General features: G+C 57.7%; 2 protein-coding genes across 9 annotated transcripts in view; both read right to left on the reverse strand.

Annotated features, from left to right (window-relative positions):
• HTT (huntingtin) overlaps positions 1 to 392 on the reverse strand; it is a 96793-nt gene extending 96401 nt beyond the window's left edge. For all 3 annotated transcript variants that reach the window (XM_070400136.1, XM_070400132.1, XM_070400122.1), the window contains exon 1: positions 55 to 392. In XM_070400136.1, the coding sequence (XP_070256237.1) occupies positions 55 to 242 (188 nt within the window). In that variant the 5' untranslated portion in view covers positions 243 to 392. The remainder of the gene's footprint in view (positions 1 to 54) is intronic.
• A 7547-nt stretch (positions 393 to 7939) lies between these two features.
• Positions 7940 to 15853, reverse strand: part of GRK4 (G protein-coupled receptor kinase 4) — a 46442-nt gene continuing 38528 nt past the window's right edge. For all 6 annotated transcript variants that reach the window (XM_070400141.1, XM_070400139.1, XM_070400143.1 and 3 more), the window contains 6 exons: positions 15397 to 15486; positions 13841 to 14049; positions 11387 to 11524; positions 9569 to 9706; positions 9027 to 9170; positions 7940 to 8082 (listed from right to left, as the gene is read on the reverse strand). In XM_070400141.1, coding sequence (XP_070256242.1) covers positions 8068 to 8082; positions 9027 to 9170; positions 9569 to 9706; positions 11387 to 11524; positions 13841 to 14049; positions 15397 to 15486 — 734 coding nt within the window. In that variant the 3' untranslated portion in view covers positions 7940 to 8067. The remainder of the gene's footprint in view (positions 8083 to 9026; positions 9171 to 9568; positions 9707 to 11386; positions 11525 to 13840; positions 14050 to 15396; positions 15487 to 15853) is intronic.

The following is a 15853-nucleotide window of genomic DNA, read 5'->3' on the forward strand; positions in this document are numbered from 1 at the left end:
GCTGCGGGCCCGGGCTGCAGGGACAGGCGGGGAGCTGCCGGGGCCTGCACTCACGGACGGTGCAGCGGCTCCTCGGCCACGGCCGGGCCGGGCGGCGGCGGGGGCGGCGGCTGCGGCTGCGGCTGCGGCGGGGGCGGCTGAGCCTGTGGCGGCGGCGGAGGCTGCTGCTGCTGTTGTTGCTGCTGCTGCTGGAAGGACTTGAGGGACTCGAAGGCCTTCATCAGCTTCTCCAGGGTCGCCATGGCGATCTCCCACCCCGCAGGGACAGCGACCGGAGCCCTCGGGCCGGCTGGCGGCGCCGCTCAGCAGCGCGGCAATGAATGAGGTTCGCGGCCGCTGGCAGGAGCGGAACCGAGGCGCCCGGCCATCTTGGACCCGTCCCGGCAGCCACCGCGGCCCTGCGTCCCACGACGCTCCGCCGTGGGGGCGAGGCCAGGCCGGGCGCCGGGATTGACAGCAAGAGGCGGTGGCCTCTGCCAATGGCCAGCCGAGGCACCGGCCCGCCCCCGTGCAGCGTCCCCCGGCGAGAACCCGCGGGGCCAGAGGCGGGACCTGGCGATGAGGGCGGGGCGTGGAGCGGAGGGCGGACGCTGCGGAGAGGGCGTGGCGCTGAGGGCGGGACCTGGCGCTGAGGGGCGTGGCAACGGGGGGGGGCCTGGTGGTGAGGGCGGGGCTCAGAAGCGGGGGCGTGGCTCTGAGGGCGGGGCTCCGCGGCGGGGGCGGGGCGATGAGGGCGGGGGCGGGGTTCAGCGGCGGGGGCGCGGCGATGAGGACTGAACCTGGGGCTGAGGAGTGGGCTGTGCGGTGAGGGCGCGGCACGGCATGAGGGGCGGGACCTGCGTGAGAGGCGGGTCTTGCTGGTGAGGGGCGGGCAGGTGGGGCGCCCCGCGGATCGAGCCCCCCACGGACGCCTGGGGTCGCAGAGCGGCCAGCCTGGTCTAGACCCGAGGGCCGTGCCTGCCCACCCGCGGCGCAGCCTGGGCTGAGGGCGGGAGGATCGGCCTTTATCTGCAGGAGCACGAAGTGGGTGCGCCCTGCTCACGTCGTAGGTGGCGGAGACCTGCGGAGGGCGGGGCGGGGGGGGTCCTCCGGCGGAGGGAGCCCAGCGTGGGCCCCACAGCGGAGGGGGAGTGAGGGAGAGAAAGGGGTCTGGGGGGCACGGATGGGGGACCTGCCTGGCCCGTGCCTCTGCCCAGAGCCCTCCGCGGAAGGACTGCCGGCCCCGAGGGAGAGAACTCCTGCCCCGCCCAGCGCGGTGGGCACCTCCTGCCTGGTGCCGGCCCAAAGGGGCCTGGCTCGGGGGCCTCACCACCGGGAGGGGGAGCCCGTGCGGACGGTGCGGGGCCCCGCCGGGCAGCTGTCCGCCTGCCTCCGGGAGAAGCGCCCTGGGCGAGGCCGTGCGCACAGGAGGACCCTCCAGGGCCGCTCCGGGCAGAGGCCTGTCCTGGGCACGAGCCTCACCCAGGAGCCCTGTCCCCAGGGGATGGCAGTGCCCCTGCAGGGAAGGACCGCGCGCGCTAGCCTTGAGGTGCTGCCCTGCTGTTGACAGGGGCCTCACCCCCATGCCAGCCTCGCCCATCCTCGGCCTCCATGGCCAGGGGCCCTCTCCAGGCCCACGCCCTGGACAGCGCCCTTCCTTCGAGTGGGACTGGCCCTGGGGCTGGCTTCTAACCAGCATAGCGAAGAGGCTTTCCTGGGACTGGTGCGCGAGAGTCTGAGGCTTCCATCTTGCTGTTTCCCTCTTGGCTGGCATGTGCATGAAGCCAGCTGCCCTGTTGGAGAGGCCCCATGGCCAGCAGCCCGTGGGATCAGGCTTCCAGTCCGAGCGGGAAGAACGGAGCCCTCCCGCACCACCGGAGCCTGCCCGCCTGAGAGCCTCCGGGTGGAGGACGGTACTGACCACAGGCTTTGGGAGCGGGAAGTGGAGGACCCAGAGAAGCGGACCCAGATTCCTGGTCACAGCACCGTGAGGCCCTGAGTGAGTGTCACATGGGCTGCCCACCAGCACGGCCATGATCTGGTTGGCTGGGGCTGCTCTAACAACAGAAACCCATCCTCAGGCCTGGAGCCTGGCAGCCCGAGGCAAGGCGTGGACAGTGGTCTCCGGGGCCTCTCCTGGGTGTGAAGATGGCTGTCTCCCCCGTGTCCTCACAGGGTCTTCCTATGTCTGAACCCCACCCCCTTCTTACAAGGACACCAGGCGGACGATCGAGGACCCGCCCACAGGGCCTCGGTTTTCCTCTTCAAAGTCCCCATCTCCAAATACAGTCACATTCTCAAGTGCCAGAGCTGAGGCCTCAGCGTGAATTTTGAGGGACACACTTCCGACCTCCTTCAGTGACAGGACCCGTTTTCATCTGGGCACCTTTCCACTTGGTTAAAACATGACACTGCCCATCCGTTGCTGTTCGAGGCTGCAGCCATGTGACGGGACGAGTTCTGGCACCGAGATGGAAGCAACATGGACACGTGTTCCAGAGGCCCCTGCTGCCGGGAACGGATGTATTGTTGGCGCCTGAGCAGTTGCTTTGGGTCATGATGACACCACATCCTGGGACAGCAGCCTGGAAGCGGCCAGGGCCCAGACGACTGGGTGATGCCCTGCCAGCCCGGCCTGCCCATCTCATGAGAATCTGGGAGAGAATTCTATTTTGTTTAAGCCACTGTTGCTTTGGATTATTCTGTTTCTATGCTCCTGAACCAAATTTGAATCAGTCTAGAGAGGTCATAGGTCATGGAGACCTAGTATTGCCACAGCAGATCGTGACTGCTCCAGCCATGGCGGAGAGTTATCTGCCTAGAACGGACTGTAATCCAGACAAGAACTCTTATAGGGAAGCCTTACAGCAGTGGTTCTCAGCCTTGGCTGCACATTAGAATCACCTGGGAATGTTTTTTAAAATCCTGATTTCTGGGCCTCATCCTCCGGAAATTCTGTTTCTTTGTTATGGGGTGAGGCCACAACATTAGTAACAAAGAAACAGAATTTCCGGAGGATGAGGCCCAGAAATCAGGATTTTAAAAAAGATTCCCAGGTGATTCTAATGTGCAGCCAAGGTTGAGAACCACTGGACTAGAGCAAAACAGCAAAGATTAACGAACACGGCTGCGTGGGCCATTTGGCCCGTCTCCAAAGCCTTAACAACGGCAGTCCCTGGACAGCAGACACGTCCAGTGACTGACCTAGGAAAATAATGGTGTGTGTGAGGACGGGCACTACCTACAGCAGCACCTCCAACAAAATGAGACAACATAAATGCTGGGCAGGAGATGGGCTAATGAGTCATGATAGATCCATAGGACAGAAAACCACAGTCGTTTTTATTTATTTATTTTTAAACATATTTTATTGATTTTTTACGGAGAGGAAGGGAGATAGTTAGAAACATCAATCAGCTGCCTCCTGCACAGCCCCTCACCGGGAATGTGCCCACAACCAAGGTACATGCCCTTGACCGGAATCGAACCTGGGACCCTTCAGTCCGCAGGCCGACACTCTATCCACTGAGCCAAACCGGTCAGGGAACACAGTCATTTTTAGAGGAGCACAAATGACATGGGCAAAGGTCTCCGGTGCATTCGCAAATTGCACTCTGTGCAGCATGAGCCTGCCTCTCTTTTTAAACAAAGGGAAACACACACACACGCCCTGGCCAGTGTGGCTCCGTCGGTTGAGCATCATCCCATGCACCAGAAGGTCGCCAGTTCGATTCCCAGTCAGGGCACATGCCTGGGTTGTGGACTCGATCCCCAATAGGGGGCATGCAGGAGGCAGCCGATCAATGTTTCTCTTTCACATCGATGTTTCTCTCTCCCTCTCCCTTCTTCTCTAAAACGCAATAAAAACGTATTTCTAAATAAAAAAGAAAAGCAAAGCAACAGACACATACATAGAAAAGAGACCTGGTCACCAGGTTAGTGGGCAGGGCAATTAGGTGATTTGTATCTTAATCTGTGTGCTTTTCTGCAGTTTTCAAATCTTCAGCAAGGAATGTGTACTATCCAGGGGAAAAAACATAAAAGAATGGGTTTTGGTGGAGAACTAAAAACAAAAGCCTAGCAACAAATTTGTGACGGGTCCTGCCCAGGAGGAAAGGCAGGTACCTAGATATATAAAGCAGCCTGGCATCACAGCTCCCCCCCCCCCCCCCCCCCACACACGTCATCTGCCCTGAATGCAAGACCAGATGGGAATCTGTGGGGGCCAGGCCTGGGCCGGAGAAAGAAGGAAACATGAAGCCAAGCCGGGAGGGACAAATGACTGGACCAGTACATTTTAGTTCTACAAACACACCCACACTGCAAAGGGAATGGAGACAGTCTCTGCTGTTGTGAGCAGTCAGCATCTATTTCCACGGACTCCCATACGTGCCATTTCTATTCCTCTTCATTCCTTCCTGCCCCTGTCATCTTCCATCTGGGGTCATGTCCTTCTGCATGGACAATGCCCTTTAGAATTCCTCACAGTGGATCTTCTATTGCTGAAGAGAGAAACATCGATCCTTTGGTTGGGTATGGAATTCAAGGTTGGCAGACACTTCCTGTCAGCAAATTAAAGATCTGAACATGACTGTCTTCCATTTCTCGTTCTTCTTCCTAAGAAGTCAGTCGTTGCTCCTTTGAGTGTAATGGTTTGGTTTGGTTTTCCTCTCCAGCTGCTTACGGTTTTCTGTGTCTTTCCTCTGTAGTTCCATGTCAGGGTGTGTGAGGAGAGATGGACCAGCTTGTCTGGAAGTTCTAGAATGCAGGTTCTCCTGGGGAGACAATGGGGATGAGGCTTTTACTTCCAGGTGGTTACCTTGGTTGGTATACTTAGAAGCTATAAATGTTCTCTTCACCAGCAAATCCATTCCCCACGCCTGAAACCTGCCATTGCGGCATGATAGGCCCAGTAATTCCTATTCCCTTCCAGTTCCCCTATAAGTACAGAGAGCGGGCAGCTTAAATCCCCTAGTTGCTGAAACCGGTTTGGCTCAGTGGATAGAGCATCGGCCTGCGGACTGAAAGGTCCCAGGTTCGATTCCGGTCAAGGGCATGTACCTGGGTTGCGGGCACATCCCCAGTAGGAGGTGTGCAGGAGGCAGCTGATCGATGTTTCTCTCTCATCGATGTTTCTAACTCTCTATCTCTCTCCCTTCCTCTCTGTAAAAAATCAATAAAATATTTAAAAAAAAAAAAAATCCCCTAGTCAGGGAGAGAGAAAACAGACTAAATTAGTGCCATTAGTTCCAGCCAAACCCAAGAGCGATGGAGTCCGGGAATAACAGAGAACAAAAACAAACAAACAAAAAAAACCCTATTAGAGCCAGAAAAATCCAAGATAGAGGTGAAGCTGACCAGAGAGTACCCCAAACCCCATTGGACACTCATTTTGATGCATCAACACATTGAAAGACACACCTGAAAGGCTGATGAATAGTCTGATTGAGACGCCCCTAACATTCCCACCTACAGAAAACAGATAAAGTCCCTCAAAGGACCCAAGTGCATTCGTGTTTTCTCCCTTTACTTTTATCGATCTGTTGGTTTTTTAAGAACTTATTTGTGTCAGTTTCTGTTCAGTAGCCATTAACTTTTGTCCTTTAATTTCTTCCTCTGTTTTTCTCGGTTTTTTCTATCCTTTGAGTTAGAGGTTCAATTCTTTTATGGCCAGGTGCTTACTTTGGTTGGTATGATTAGAAGCTATAAATGTTCTCTGAGCACTATTCTAGTTGTGTCCCATACACCCAGACTTACAGACATGCTGGTCATTTTCTAGAAGTTCTATAATTTTGGATTATCTCTCTTCTTAGACCCAGGAGAATTTTAGCAGAGGCTATCAAATTCCAGGTGCCAGAGCTTCTGTGCTTTCTGAGTCTGTTATTCAGTCACAGGTTTACCACATTTGGAATCAGATACTCTTGACTATATCTCTTTTCAAATTTTTTATTAGGATTTCCTTTATGATACAATATATGGTCACTTTTCATGCATGTTCTATGGGCATTTGAAGATACATTCTCCATTATCAATGAAGAATGTGTTATCTACATGTCATATCAATATATAGTATATGTATCTATCTATACATATGTATCTACACACTCACATTCACAAGATGCACCTCACCATGCTCTAGGTCTGCTCTATCTGGGACCGAGAGGTGGCTTAAGCTGCTCCGCTCTGCTTTAGGAAGCTACGGCTGTTACTTGTGAACAGTTATTTTTGACCAATTTATCTTGTTTGAGAACTGCACCTTCAGCATTACGACGTGCCCTTCTGCTTGGCTCACTACTTTCGGGCTGGATTCTACCTTGTCTGAGACTCAGACGTGACGGCTGCAGCACTGACACTAGCATTTCCCTGGGATGCATGTACAATGGTTACACCTGAACTTTTCTCACTCGCTTTTGGATGTGTCTCAGAGACAGCCCAGTTGGGTTTTGCCTTGTGACCCAATCTGCAATCTTCCCCTTTAATTGGTGAGCCAAGACCATTTACATAAAACTGACCAGTCTCATTAAGGAACAGTTTTGCATGGTTTACTTTCCACTGCCTGGCACGCTTCTAACGCCATCAGAATCACCTGGGTCGTGGCTAGCCAGGGTGCCCACTCGAGGATGCTCCGCACGCGGCACCCAGTTCAGCCATGTGGCCACTGCGGTGACGGGCGCCAGGCTTGGCCGAACGGCCTCGTGCTCTGTTCCAGGCCCGACCAGTGCTGGCCAGGATGACCAGCTTCGCTTCGCCTTGTTGCCTCACCTTCAGAGTCTGCTTGTACCCCAGCACGGACTCCCACCTTCCATGAGAGGTTGGAGCCTAGAGTGCATCAGCTCCAACCCATCTTCTTTTCCGTCTTTCTGCCTCAGGTGTGGGACAGCCCCCAACCAAGAGCAGCTGCCAACATGGCCGGGGAGCAAGAAAGTGATCAATTATTTGATGTTATGACTACGTATGCACACCTCCCCCACTGTGCCTGATTTCTTCCCGGGATGCATTTGGACAGTGTCTGTCCCCAAGGGGAGACCTGTACCAGGAGTGGGAGCTGGAGCCGTGCGTGCTAGAGCAGCTGCACCCAGGACGCCTGGCGGGATGGGGTGTTCTGGAGCTCTGTTGTTGCCCCTGACCTTAACATCTTTCAAGGTGATGTGTAACGACAGAGAAGACCTGAGTCACATTCTGAATGCCATCACACTGCATGACGCCCCTCCCGCCAACGAAACAGAAGACTGTGTGGCCCAGCCCCCCTCCTGAAAGTGCCCTAGGCCCCTCCACGCCCGCACAGCTCGCTGCTCCACAGGCCAGGCCCATCCCTCACGCAGTAAGAGCACAGCCAAGTCTGAGGGGTCTGTGCAGAGCTCCGCGTGGGAACCGTCCTCCCTAATCCCAGGGGATGAGCTCCTTCTCTCTTGAATCAGCCCGAGCCCTGGCCTCGCCTGCGCCCCGTCTTTCACCTTCGGCTCAGTTACCTGACCCCCATTCTTGGAGGCACTGCGGTCACAATCACAGGCCGCTGTCACAGAAACCCTTTAACACAACCCAGGGTTGGTGAGTCGCCCCCGACGGCCAAGCCCTGACCTCAGGGTCCTGGAAGCAGCCTCTGTCACAGGAGAGGCCGGAGCCTCTGGCAAGCAGCACAGACCCGCACACGCAGGGAGAGGCGCACCTCAGGAAGGCAGACCCTCGTGACATCGTGGAAGCAGACGGGTGACTCTCACGCCGCCGTGCCCTGGACCAGGAAGGCCCGACCGGCCGCTCCCTGCGAGCACTGGAGGAGAGGACACTCCAGGCTGATGCCCAGGCCCCCTCTCCTCCGTCTCCATGGGCACACGAAGCTTGAGCCCTGCCACAGGGGCTTTGGGACGTCACAGCCATCCCTGAGGGACCTCTTCTTCAAGCCAGCTTTAGTGAAAAGACAATTCAGCTATTAATGTGGAAAAACCTGCAGACTCACGGGACGTTTTAAGATGTGTCAGACCTGTTTATTACAATTCACAGAGAGGACGAGCACTGAGCCGGCTCCTGGGCGTGCGGTTGGCTCTGTGCAAGCAGCAGTCCCGCGGGCAGCTCCTCCTCGCGGCTCCTGGGTTAACTCATGCAGCCCTGCAACACACGGTCGGTCAGTCCCTTTCTGATGCGAGCTGGCTTAACTTCCCCCAAGGGAAGGGACAGTGGGCAAGCCTTGGGGCGCGAACTGGAAGGCAGGCAAAACGCTCACACATCTCTCTATTTCGTGACGTGCAGTGTTCTTGGTGCACACAGCCCGCTGGGTGGCTCTCCGCGCTCCCTGTCGCACAAGCGCTCCCATCACCCACCCCTGCGCGCTCTGGGGAACCAGCAGGCGTGGCTTCACCCTGCACAGCACCTCCTCAGCTGCTGTTCCCCCTGGGGCGAAGTGAGGTTTTCACAGGGCCGCAGAGTCAGGCTCTAGGAGAGCGCCCGGAGGAGCTGGGCCTCACAGTTCTCAGAGGGAGCGCGGTCATGGTCAACGCACTCCGAGACTTGCTCCCCCTACAGCGTGTTTTCATCGAGTGTTACTGGACAGCTCTGAGTGAAGCCCGCGAGAGTGGACAGGGGATAAACAGGATCACCCACTAGTCCGAGGAGAGAACTTCACTTGGAAAAAATGCTCACTTTATGCTGCGACAGAAAACCTCTGCAAACCACTCCCATGTTCAAGAGAAGCAGCTGCCCCGTGAAAGCGGGCGAATGGGAACCAGTAACGTAGAGATGGGAGTGGCAGGCGCCGTTTGAGGTTTGCTCTGTGAGACATTCATGGCCGAGCCCAGCGGACAGTGCCGCCACGGGCAGAGGGCGCCTGCATCCGGCCGTCCTCCCTTTGGGTCAGAGCAGAGTCCACACGCACAGCAGAGAGCGTGAGGGGCTTCCTGGCTGGGTTCAAATAGCACCACAGCGGGCTCCTCACCTGTGCGCATGCCTGACGGAGGCGGCATCGGGAACGAAAAGCTAGTTTGAACTCGGTGAAGTGTTTTCTTAACACATCACATTACAAAGCCCCAACCACAGGGACAAGGCCGGGCCCTCACCCATCTGCTGAGGAGTCTGTGGAAGAAGCCTCTCTTTCGCTTGGGGGCCGGCTTTGGTTGGCAGGTTTTGTCTTCCTGACGCAAGTCCCGAGTTTCCTCATTTTCACTTTCGTTGATGTCCTTGAAACATTCCGACTCGATCATCTGCACCGGCAGGAGGGCAGAACAGAGCAGCGGGCAGGCCCCCAGGTCAACCAGCCCCGGGGCCCCTCTCTGGCTCTGCCCTCCATTTCTGCTGGCCCTGCCTCCTGGCCTCTTCTTGGGTCCCTTGGCCTCCCTCCCCCCTGGTGCCAGCCAGCCAGCCCTGCTTAGGAAGTGGGACTGAGGGCCGGAAGCCCCCATCAGACCCAAATGGCCACCTTCTGCCTGCCACCTGTGAAGGGACCAGGGACAGCTGCCGTGGATAATTCTACCTCTCAACACCCTCACACAGGTGTGTGTATGTCACAGCTAAGAAGATACTGTCACACACACGTACACACGTCCTTGTCATTTTCATCCGTCACCCTCACTTGGGCAGTGGTCATGCTGACAAGCAGTACCTCATTCTGCCAGGGGATGGAGACAGAGCCCGTGACAAACTGGCTGTAGAAGGTGGTGTCGGCGGCGTCCAGGTAGATGCCTCTCACCGTGGAGAACTGCTCGATGTCCATGATGTCCTTACAATACACCGCATTCGGCTGCGCACGGAGAACAAGGAGGCGCCGGCCGTGAGGTCACTGGGCCACTGGGTGTCCTTAGCCACTACGGACACCGCACATGGGGTCGAGGCCTGCACACTTTCTCAGGCCTGGTTCTGCCGAGCCTCTCATTTGAAGCATTCTGACCCCTTCCCTGGACACTGTGTCATTAACGTGTGGACACTGCCCGGCCAGGTCTCTTGCCCACACACCTGAGACCCCGCGCCTCCCTTTTCTGCAGTGGACAACGGGTTACAGGCAGGCCAGGGTGAGAGGGTGGTCGGGTGCTCTCGTGAGGACATGGCCCTGATCCTCACGCCCACCTCACACTCAGCTTGCTTCACAGCGAGCACCTTCTAGTCTACGTGAGTAATGGCAGGCCCCGGTCCCGGCTCCCCGGGCCCATCAGAGCTCATCTCAGGTCCCCAGCCGAGGTAGGCTGGTCTGCAGACCCTCCTCAGGGCCAGGGGCCAGACTGCTGTCCTCAGGAGCCAGCGGTCAGGAGCAGGCAGGGCGTGTCAGTGCGGCCGCCTGCTTGGCTGGGAGTGAGGAAGAGCGCAGCAGCGGCCTGGCCCAGCTAAGGCAAGGGGCGCCCTGCAGCTCCGAGCACGCACACCACAGAGTGAGGACCAAGGGTCCTGTTCCCGATGCCATGTAGGAACTTCTCTGAAAGCCGCTGCCACCACAAGGGGAGACAGTCCAGGGGGAGGCTGGTGGAACCGGGCCCCAGCCACAGGCCCAGAACCTATACTGATCCCCACTCAAGTGCAAGTGCCTGACACATGACCATCTGACTCTGCTGTCACCTGGCCCCCGCAGGTCCTCTGGCTAAAGTCAAGGAAACTCCCAGAACCGCCCAGACCTCTGGCCTACGCGTCTTAGCACCGTAACCCGGTCATCTCTCCCTCCTCAGAGAAGACTGTTGGCCGGCCTTCCCTGCACAGGCCCCAGGCGGCCCCAGGCCTGGTGGAAAGAAGGCTCTAGGGCCCAGCAGACCATCGGAAGTCTCTGCCTGGGGTTCTGCTCCTGCTGTGACTGACTCACCGCTGATCTGCGCAGCCTGGAGCGAGCTCCCTCAGGGGAGCCGGCTGTTGTTCTCCCTGTGCCAACACTACAGCGTGTCATCAACATGCAATTGGAACCAGTTCCAGGGAAGAAGCCACTCGTGTAAGATATATGGATACAACTCTGCGGCTAGACACCTCACGGCCATCACACCCTGCAGGACCGCCTCACACCTGGCCACAGACCGTTGTCCAATCCATCTACGCCTGTGTTCCCATCGGCACTGACACGTGCCGGAGCCTGGGTCAGTGTCCCCCCCACACACACTGAGGCGACCACTCCAGGCCCTCAATGTGCAGCCAGGACCTCTGAGACACACACTGGCCGGCACTGACATCAGAAGGGGACACTGCGGGGGAGGTCTGAGGACAGCAGTGGCCGGGCTCAGCTCCGATGGCCCACGGTGGACACCAGGCCCCAAGCCCGAAGCCAGGGCGCTGCTGAGAAGGCCTGTGAGGACAGGCCTAGGACTGTGGGGGTGGGGAGGGAGGAGGAACCAGATCCTAGGGGACCTGAGTGGAAGTCACACCCACTGGCTGCACCAGGTGACCTGGAGCTACTGGGGTGAGGCCTGCCTTTTCTGGGACCCCAGCTACTGGGCCACACGGTACTCACGTCAGGGCAGAACGGGGGCTCTACCATGTGTACTTCCAGCCTCTTGAAGTTAATGTTCTTGAACAGGGGGTGCTTTCGCACACCAGCTGCTCCGTCACCCTGGCAGCCCAGGCGCTGCTTGGGGTCTTTGGTGAGTAACTGGAAGAAGCAGAAATGGAGTCAAAAGCTCCGGGGTCAAAAGAAACGCAGAACAGCTCCACAACAGTCCCCAAGGAATGGGGCAAAGAGCACCCGCTTCGAAACAGGCCTCAGATTTCAGTGTCCACCCAACTTCATTAATTCAGACTTGACTAAACATGTGGTGCTTCAAACGGAGTTAAACTGAAGTTTTCCTTTGAGCTGTCGATAAATAAAGAAAGAGTTGGCTAATAAATCCCTAATAAAATAAATTTTTACCATGAAAAATGAAGGAAATCTCTAAAAGAAATAGAAACCGTTCAGCACTTCCGAGCAACTACTTACAGCTAAGTCACACCTACACTTAGAAACCACTCACACCTGATCTGCTCACTAAGGAGGTCGCTGGGTCTCAGCTAACACTTTAGCAAGCCTTGTTCTAGAAGTCACAGACGCTTACAATTAACGGACTGTCTCCTCCAAGGTGTTCTTACTTACATATCTGTAACTGTCACAGCTCAGGAAGACCTTCCTCCACAGTTACAACCAACCAAAAAGGTTTGGCTGGGCTCCAAGCAACACAGGAAAGACCTGGAGCTTGAAAATACACCCGGGCTGGGAGTGCAGCCTGCCCCACCCCCGGCTGCCTGAGCTGCCGAGGGCACGGTTGCGAGAGCACAGCGGCCGGCCGTGGTCAGCGGCTCTGCTGCTCTTGCACTGGCAGCGGGATGATGAGTCCTGACAGACACCCGAGCCCCGAGGGCCTAAGCAACACTGGTCCTCTGGCCCCTCCAGAAAGGCCTGTGACCCCCGCCAGACTCACAGCCAGCACCTACTGCTTCTCTGAAAATAAACCCAGTTTCCAGGCAGAGGCCAGAGAGCATTCTGGCTCGAACTTACCTGCTATTTATTTATTTATTTATTTATTTATTTATTTATTATTTATTTTTTTAAACCTGCCTTTCACTATAGTCATTTTTCTGTGTTTCAGCCGCCGGGAGCCTGTGAGGCCTCGGGGCAGGCTCCATTTCCAACCATCCGAGTGCAGCACTCAGGCAGTATTTGTGAGCTGCATGGAACAGCAGCTTGGCCAGCTCCTGACTAAACTGTCAGCTCCAAGCAAACGAGCTGGAAGAAAGGCCCTGAGCCCAGTGCCCGTGACAGGCAGGAGCACAGCCGCCGTCCACGGAAACAAACGGAGAAGGAAGCTGACATGGCTACTGCCGGCACCACCCACTCCCCTGAGTTACTGACACTTCAGTGACAGCGCCTGCTGGAGATTCCAACACCCCCAGGAACCTGCCCCCCTGCCCCCCTGCCCCCCCAGCCACTCCCCCTGGGTCACACCCCAACTCTACATGACCAGCAAGCCCTCCTCTGCTGCCCCGCAAGCAGCCTCCCCGTGTGTGCCCGTCTTTCTAACCTAATTGGCCAGGAGGCACCGTGACTCCGCAGGCTGTGGCTCCTGTGACGGGCGCCTGACCCACAACGGGGGCCTCAACCTCTCCCTTCATTTCAACCCACACGGCCCTCTGATGCTGCAGGATGGCCTCCCCTCCCTTCATCTCCTCTCCTCTGCACACCGGGCCTCCTCAGCTCCCTCCCACCCCCGAGCGGCCGATGACCAGAGGCACAGAACGTGCATGAGCTCCCAGTGCGCATCCACGGCCCGGCACCACGTCTCCGGCACCACGTCTCCGGCGCTCCGCCTCTCCTGCCCGCTCCACCGGGTGCAGCCAGGTCTGAGCTGCTCCCCCCGCCCCAGTCCCCGAACTTCTGCCAAGGCTGGCCGGCCCCTCCGTCCTCCTCGCAGCCTCTCCCCGGCACGTCCCTCCCCTGGAGCCCTGTGACGGCTTCCCCGTCAGTGGACACCTGTGCCTCCCCGTGTGAGTGACAGTCCACACCCCTCCGGCCCATCCCCCCTCCTGCAGCAGGATGAGCCCTGGGGACGGGTCCTTGTCTGCTTCCCTCACTCAGGATCCCCAGTGCCTAGGACAGTCCCACGGGAGATGCTACTGGGAAGGAGTGAAGAAATGGACGTAGAACATGTGAGCACTGGCTTCAGGGAGGACGGAGCGCCTTTCACCCCTCCGTGTGGGCTGGGCAGCAGGGACACTGAGTGAGCGGAAGGGGACCATCACACCATTCCTCCCCGGCGGCATCCGGAAGGTTCCCTCCCGCCTGACTGGGGAGGAAGCCCCTGGCATTCGCCTCAGGAACACGAAGGCCCTCGGCAGCCTCCTGAGCCAGGGCCTTGCTCACTGGACACGGACGACAACGCGGGGCTGCCATGGCCGTGGGAGGGAGAAGCTCACGCCCGAGCCCGAGCCGACCCACCATCCTGCAGATGGACTCCGCGTCCTCCGAGAACCGCGGGGAGTACTCCTCCGTGTCCTCCTTCACGCGTCGCTCCACCTCCTCCCGCTTGACTTTCTCTTTGAATCTTCTGAATGGAGAATGTCCCTGAATCATCTCATAGAGCAGACAGCCAAGCCCCCACCAGTCAGGGCCATAGGTATAGGCTTCATTATTGATAACTTCAGGAGCTAGGTAACAAACACAGGAAATGCTAATTAAATTTTAAATTTTCTGGTAACTCATTCCAAATAACACCCTATAAATGTAACGTTTGTCTCAACATGCATGAACCTAGAAACATGTTAAGCGAAGGAACCAGAGCAAAAGGCTGACTAGCGTGTGACTGTTTCTATGACGCAGGCAGACTCGCCCCGGGCCCGGGGACGGAAAGTAGCTGCGTGGCTGCAGGCCGGGCTGGGCGGGGACGGGGTTGCGCATGGGCACGGGGGTTCCTGTTCTGGGATGAGACCGTGGGGGGGGCACAGCGCTGGGACGGCTGAGACCATGGGTGTACGCGTCGGGTCGGCGGGCTTCATGTGCGTGAAGTATGTTTCAGTCCAGCTGTCCCTGGAAACTGTACATCACAGAGCGGGCAACGAGTCCCCACAGAGGGACTACCGGGAAGGGTGCCCCCTCCCACACAGCCACAGCCACAGCCACGGGGGTCCCTTGGCCGAGGGGGGCTCCCTTGGGCCAGCGCTGTGAGGGAGAGGCGCTGTGCCCGACCTCTGCCTCCCCACCCCCGCCCGCCCCCACTCCCAGCCCTAGTGCTCAGAACACAGCTCTTCTCAGTGTCTGAACAATCTCCAAAATGGAAATGTATATTTTTGCTAGGAGCCCCCGTTTCCTGTGTTTTTAATATAAATAGTGTACACAGACTGATGGAACTTTAAATAAATGGGAATTAAGTATTTAAGAGTTAAAAAAAAAGGGGGACCATCATGCCATTCCTCCCAGACGGCATCCGGAAGGTTCCCTCCTGCCTGACTCGGGAGGAAGCCCCTGGCATTCGCCTCAGGAACACGAAGGCCCTCGGCGGCCTCCTGAGCCAGGGCCTTGCTCACTGGACTATCCCTCATCTCATCAGGTCCCCGCGGCAGGTGACAGCAGAGCAGCCGGCTGTGGGAGTCGCTGCAGGCTCTGCAGGGGCCCTTGGCGGCCCTGTGGCATGTGAGAGGCCGCCCTGGGGTCAGGCTGGCGCCCGGCTGGAGCTGTGAGGTCACTGCTCTGGAGCTGACTTCGGAATGGCCAGGGGACACAGTTCCACCAGGGGTTTGCGAGGCCGCGTGCACCCGGCGTGGCAGCGGCGGAGTGCGATGGGCTGCCTGGTCCCGACCCTGCCTTCACGGGGCCCAAGACGTCTATGGGCCTCAGTCCCACCTAGGAGAGGAGTGGACAGGAGGACTCCTCACACTCCCACGCCGCCGGCACAACTTCAAACGCCACCTGTGCCTCAGGTAGAATGTCTCTGTGTCCTGAGGACCCGGGCACCTAGACAGAAACGGCAAGGCTCGCTGAAGGGGTCCTCTACGTACCCATGTAGCCGACTGTTCCAACTCTTCCTCGAATTGTCTCCCCTTCTGGGACCTCCATGGCTAAACCAAGATCTGAAATCCGGATATGTCCTGCGTGTGTTCAAATACATGACACAAATCACAGGGGGGCGTGCTGACGCTTCAACTCCCTACAGCCTGGGGAGAGCCACCTACAACGCATGGCGGGAGTTGCAGCGGCCCATACTCTCAAAGACTGAGATCTAAGTGACAGTGACCTTTCCACATCTGCTGAAGTACCACCCAGAGCGTTCAGCTCCACTCACAGCAGGACATTAGGCTTCTGCCTGGCTCGGGGTCGGGAAGCCCTTTGACCATCGACACCAGCTGACAAGCTCTCCTAGGCACTGAATCGTTCCCGACCAGCCTACACAGCGCTCGGGACAGGAACAGGGACCTGGGACTGAGGCTGCACCGCATCACAAATCCCATCATGCCC

This window comes from Myotis yumanensis, unplaced genomic scaffold (assembly GCF_028538775.1).
Source record: "Myotis yumanensis isolate MYYU_CA2020_CCGP unplaced genomic scaffold, mMyoYum1.0.hap1 SCAF_1, whole genome shotgun sequence".
Classification (NCBI taxonomy): domain Eukaryota; kingdom Metazoa; phylum Chordata; class Mammalia; order Chiroptera; family Vespertilionidae; genus Myotis; species Myotis yumanensis.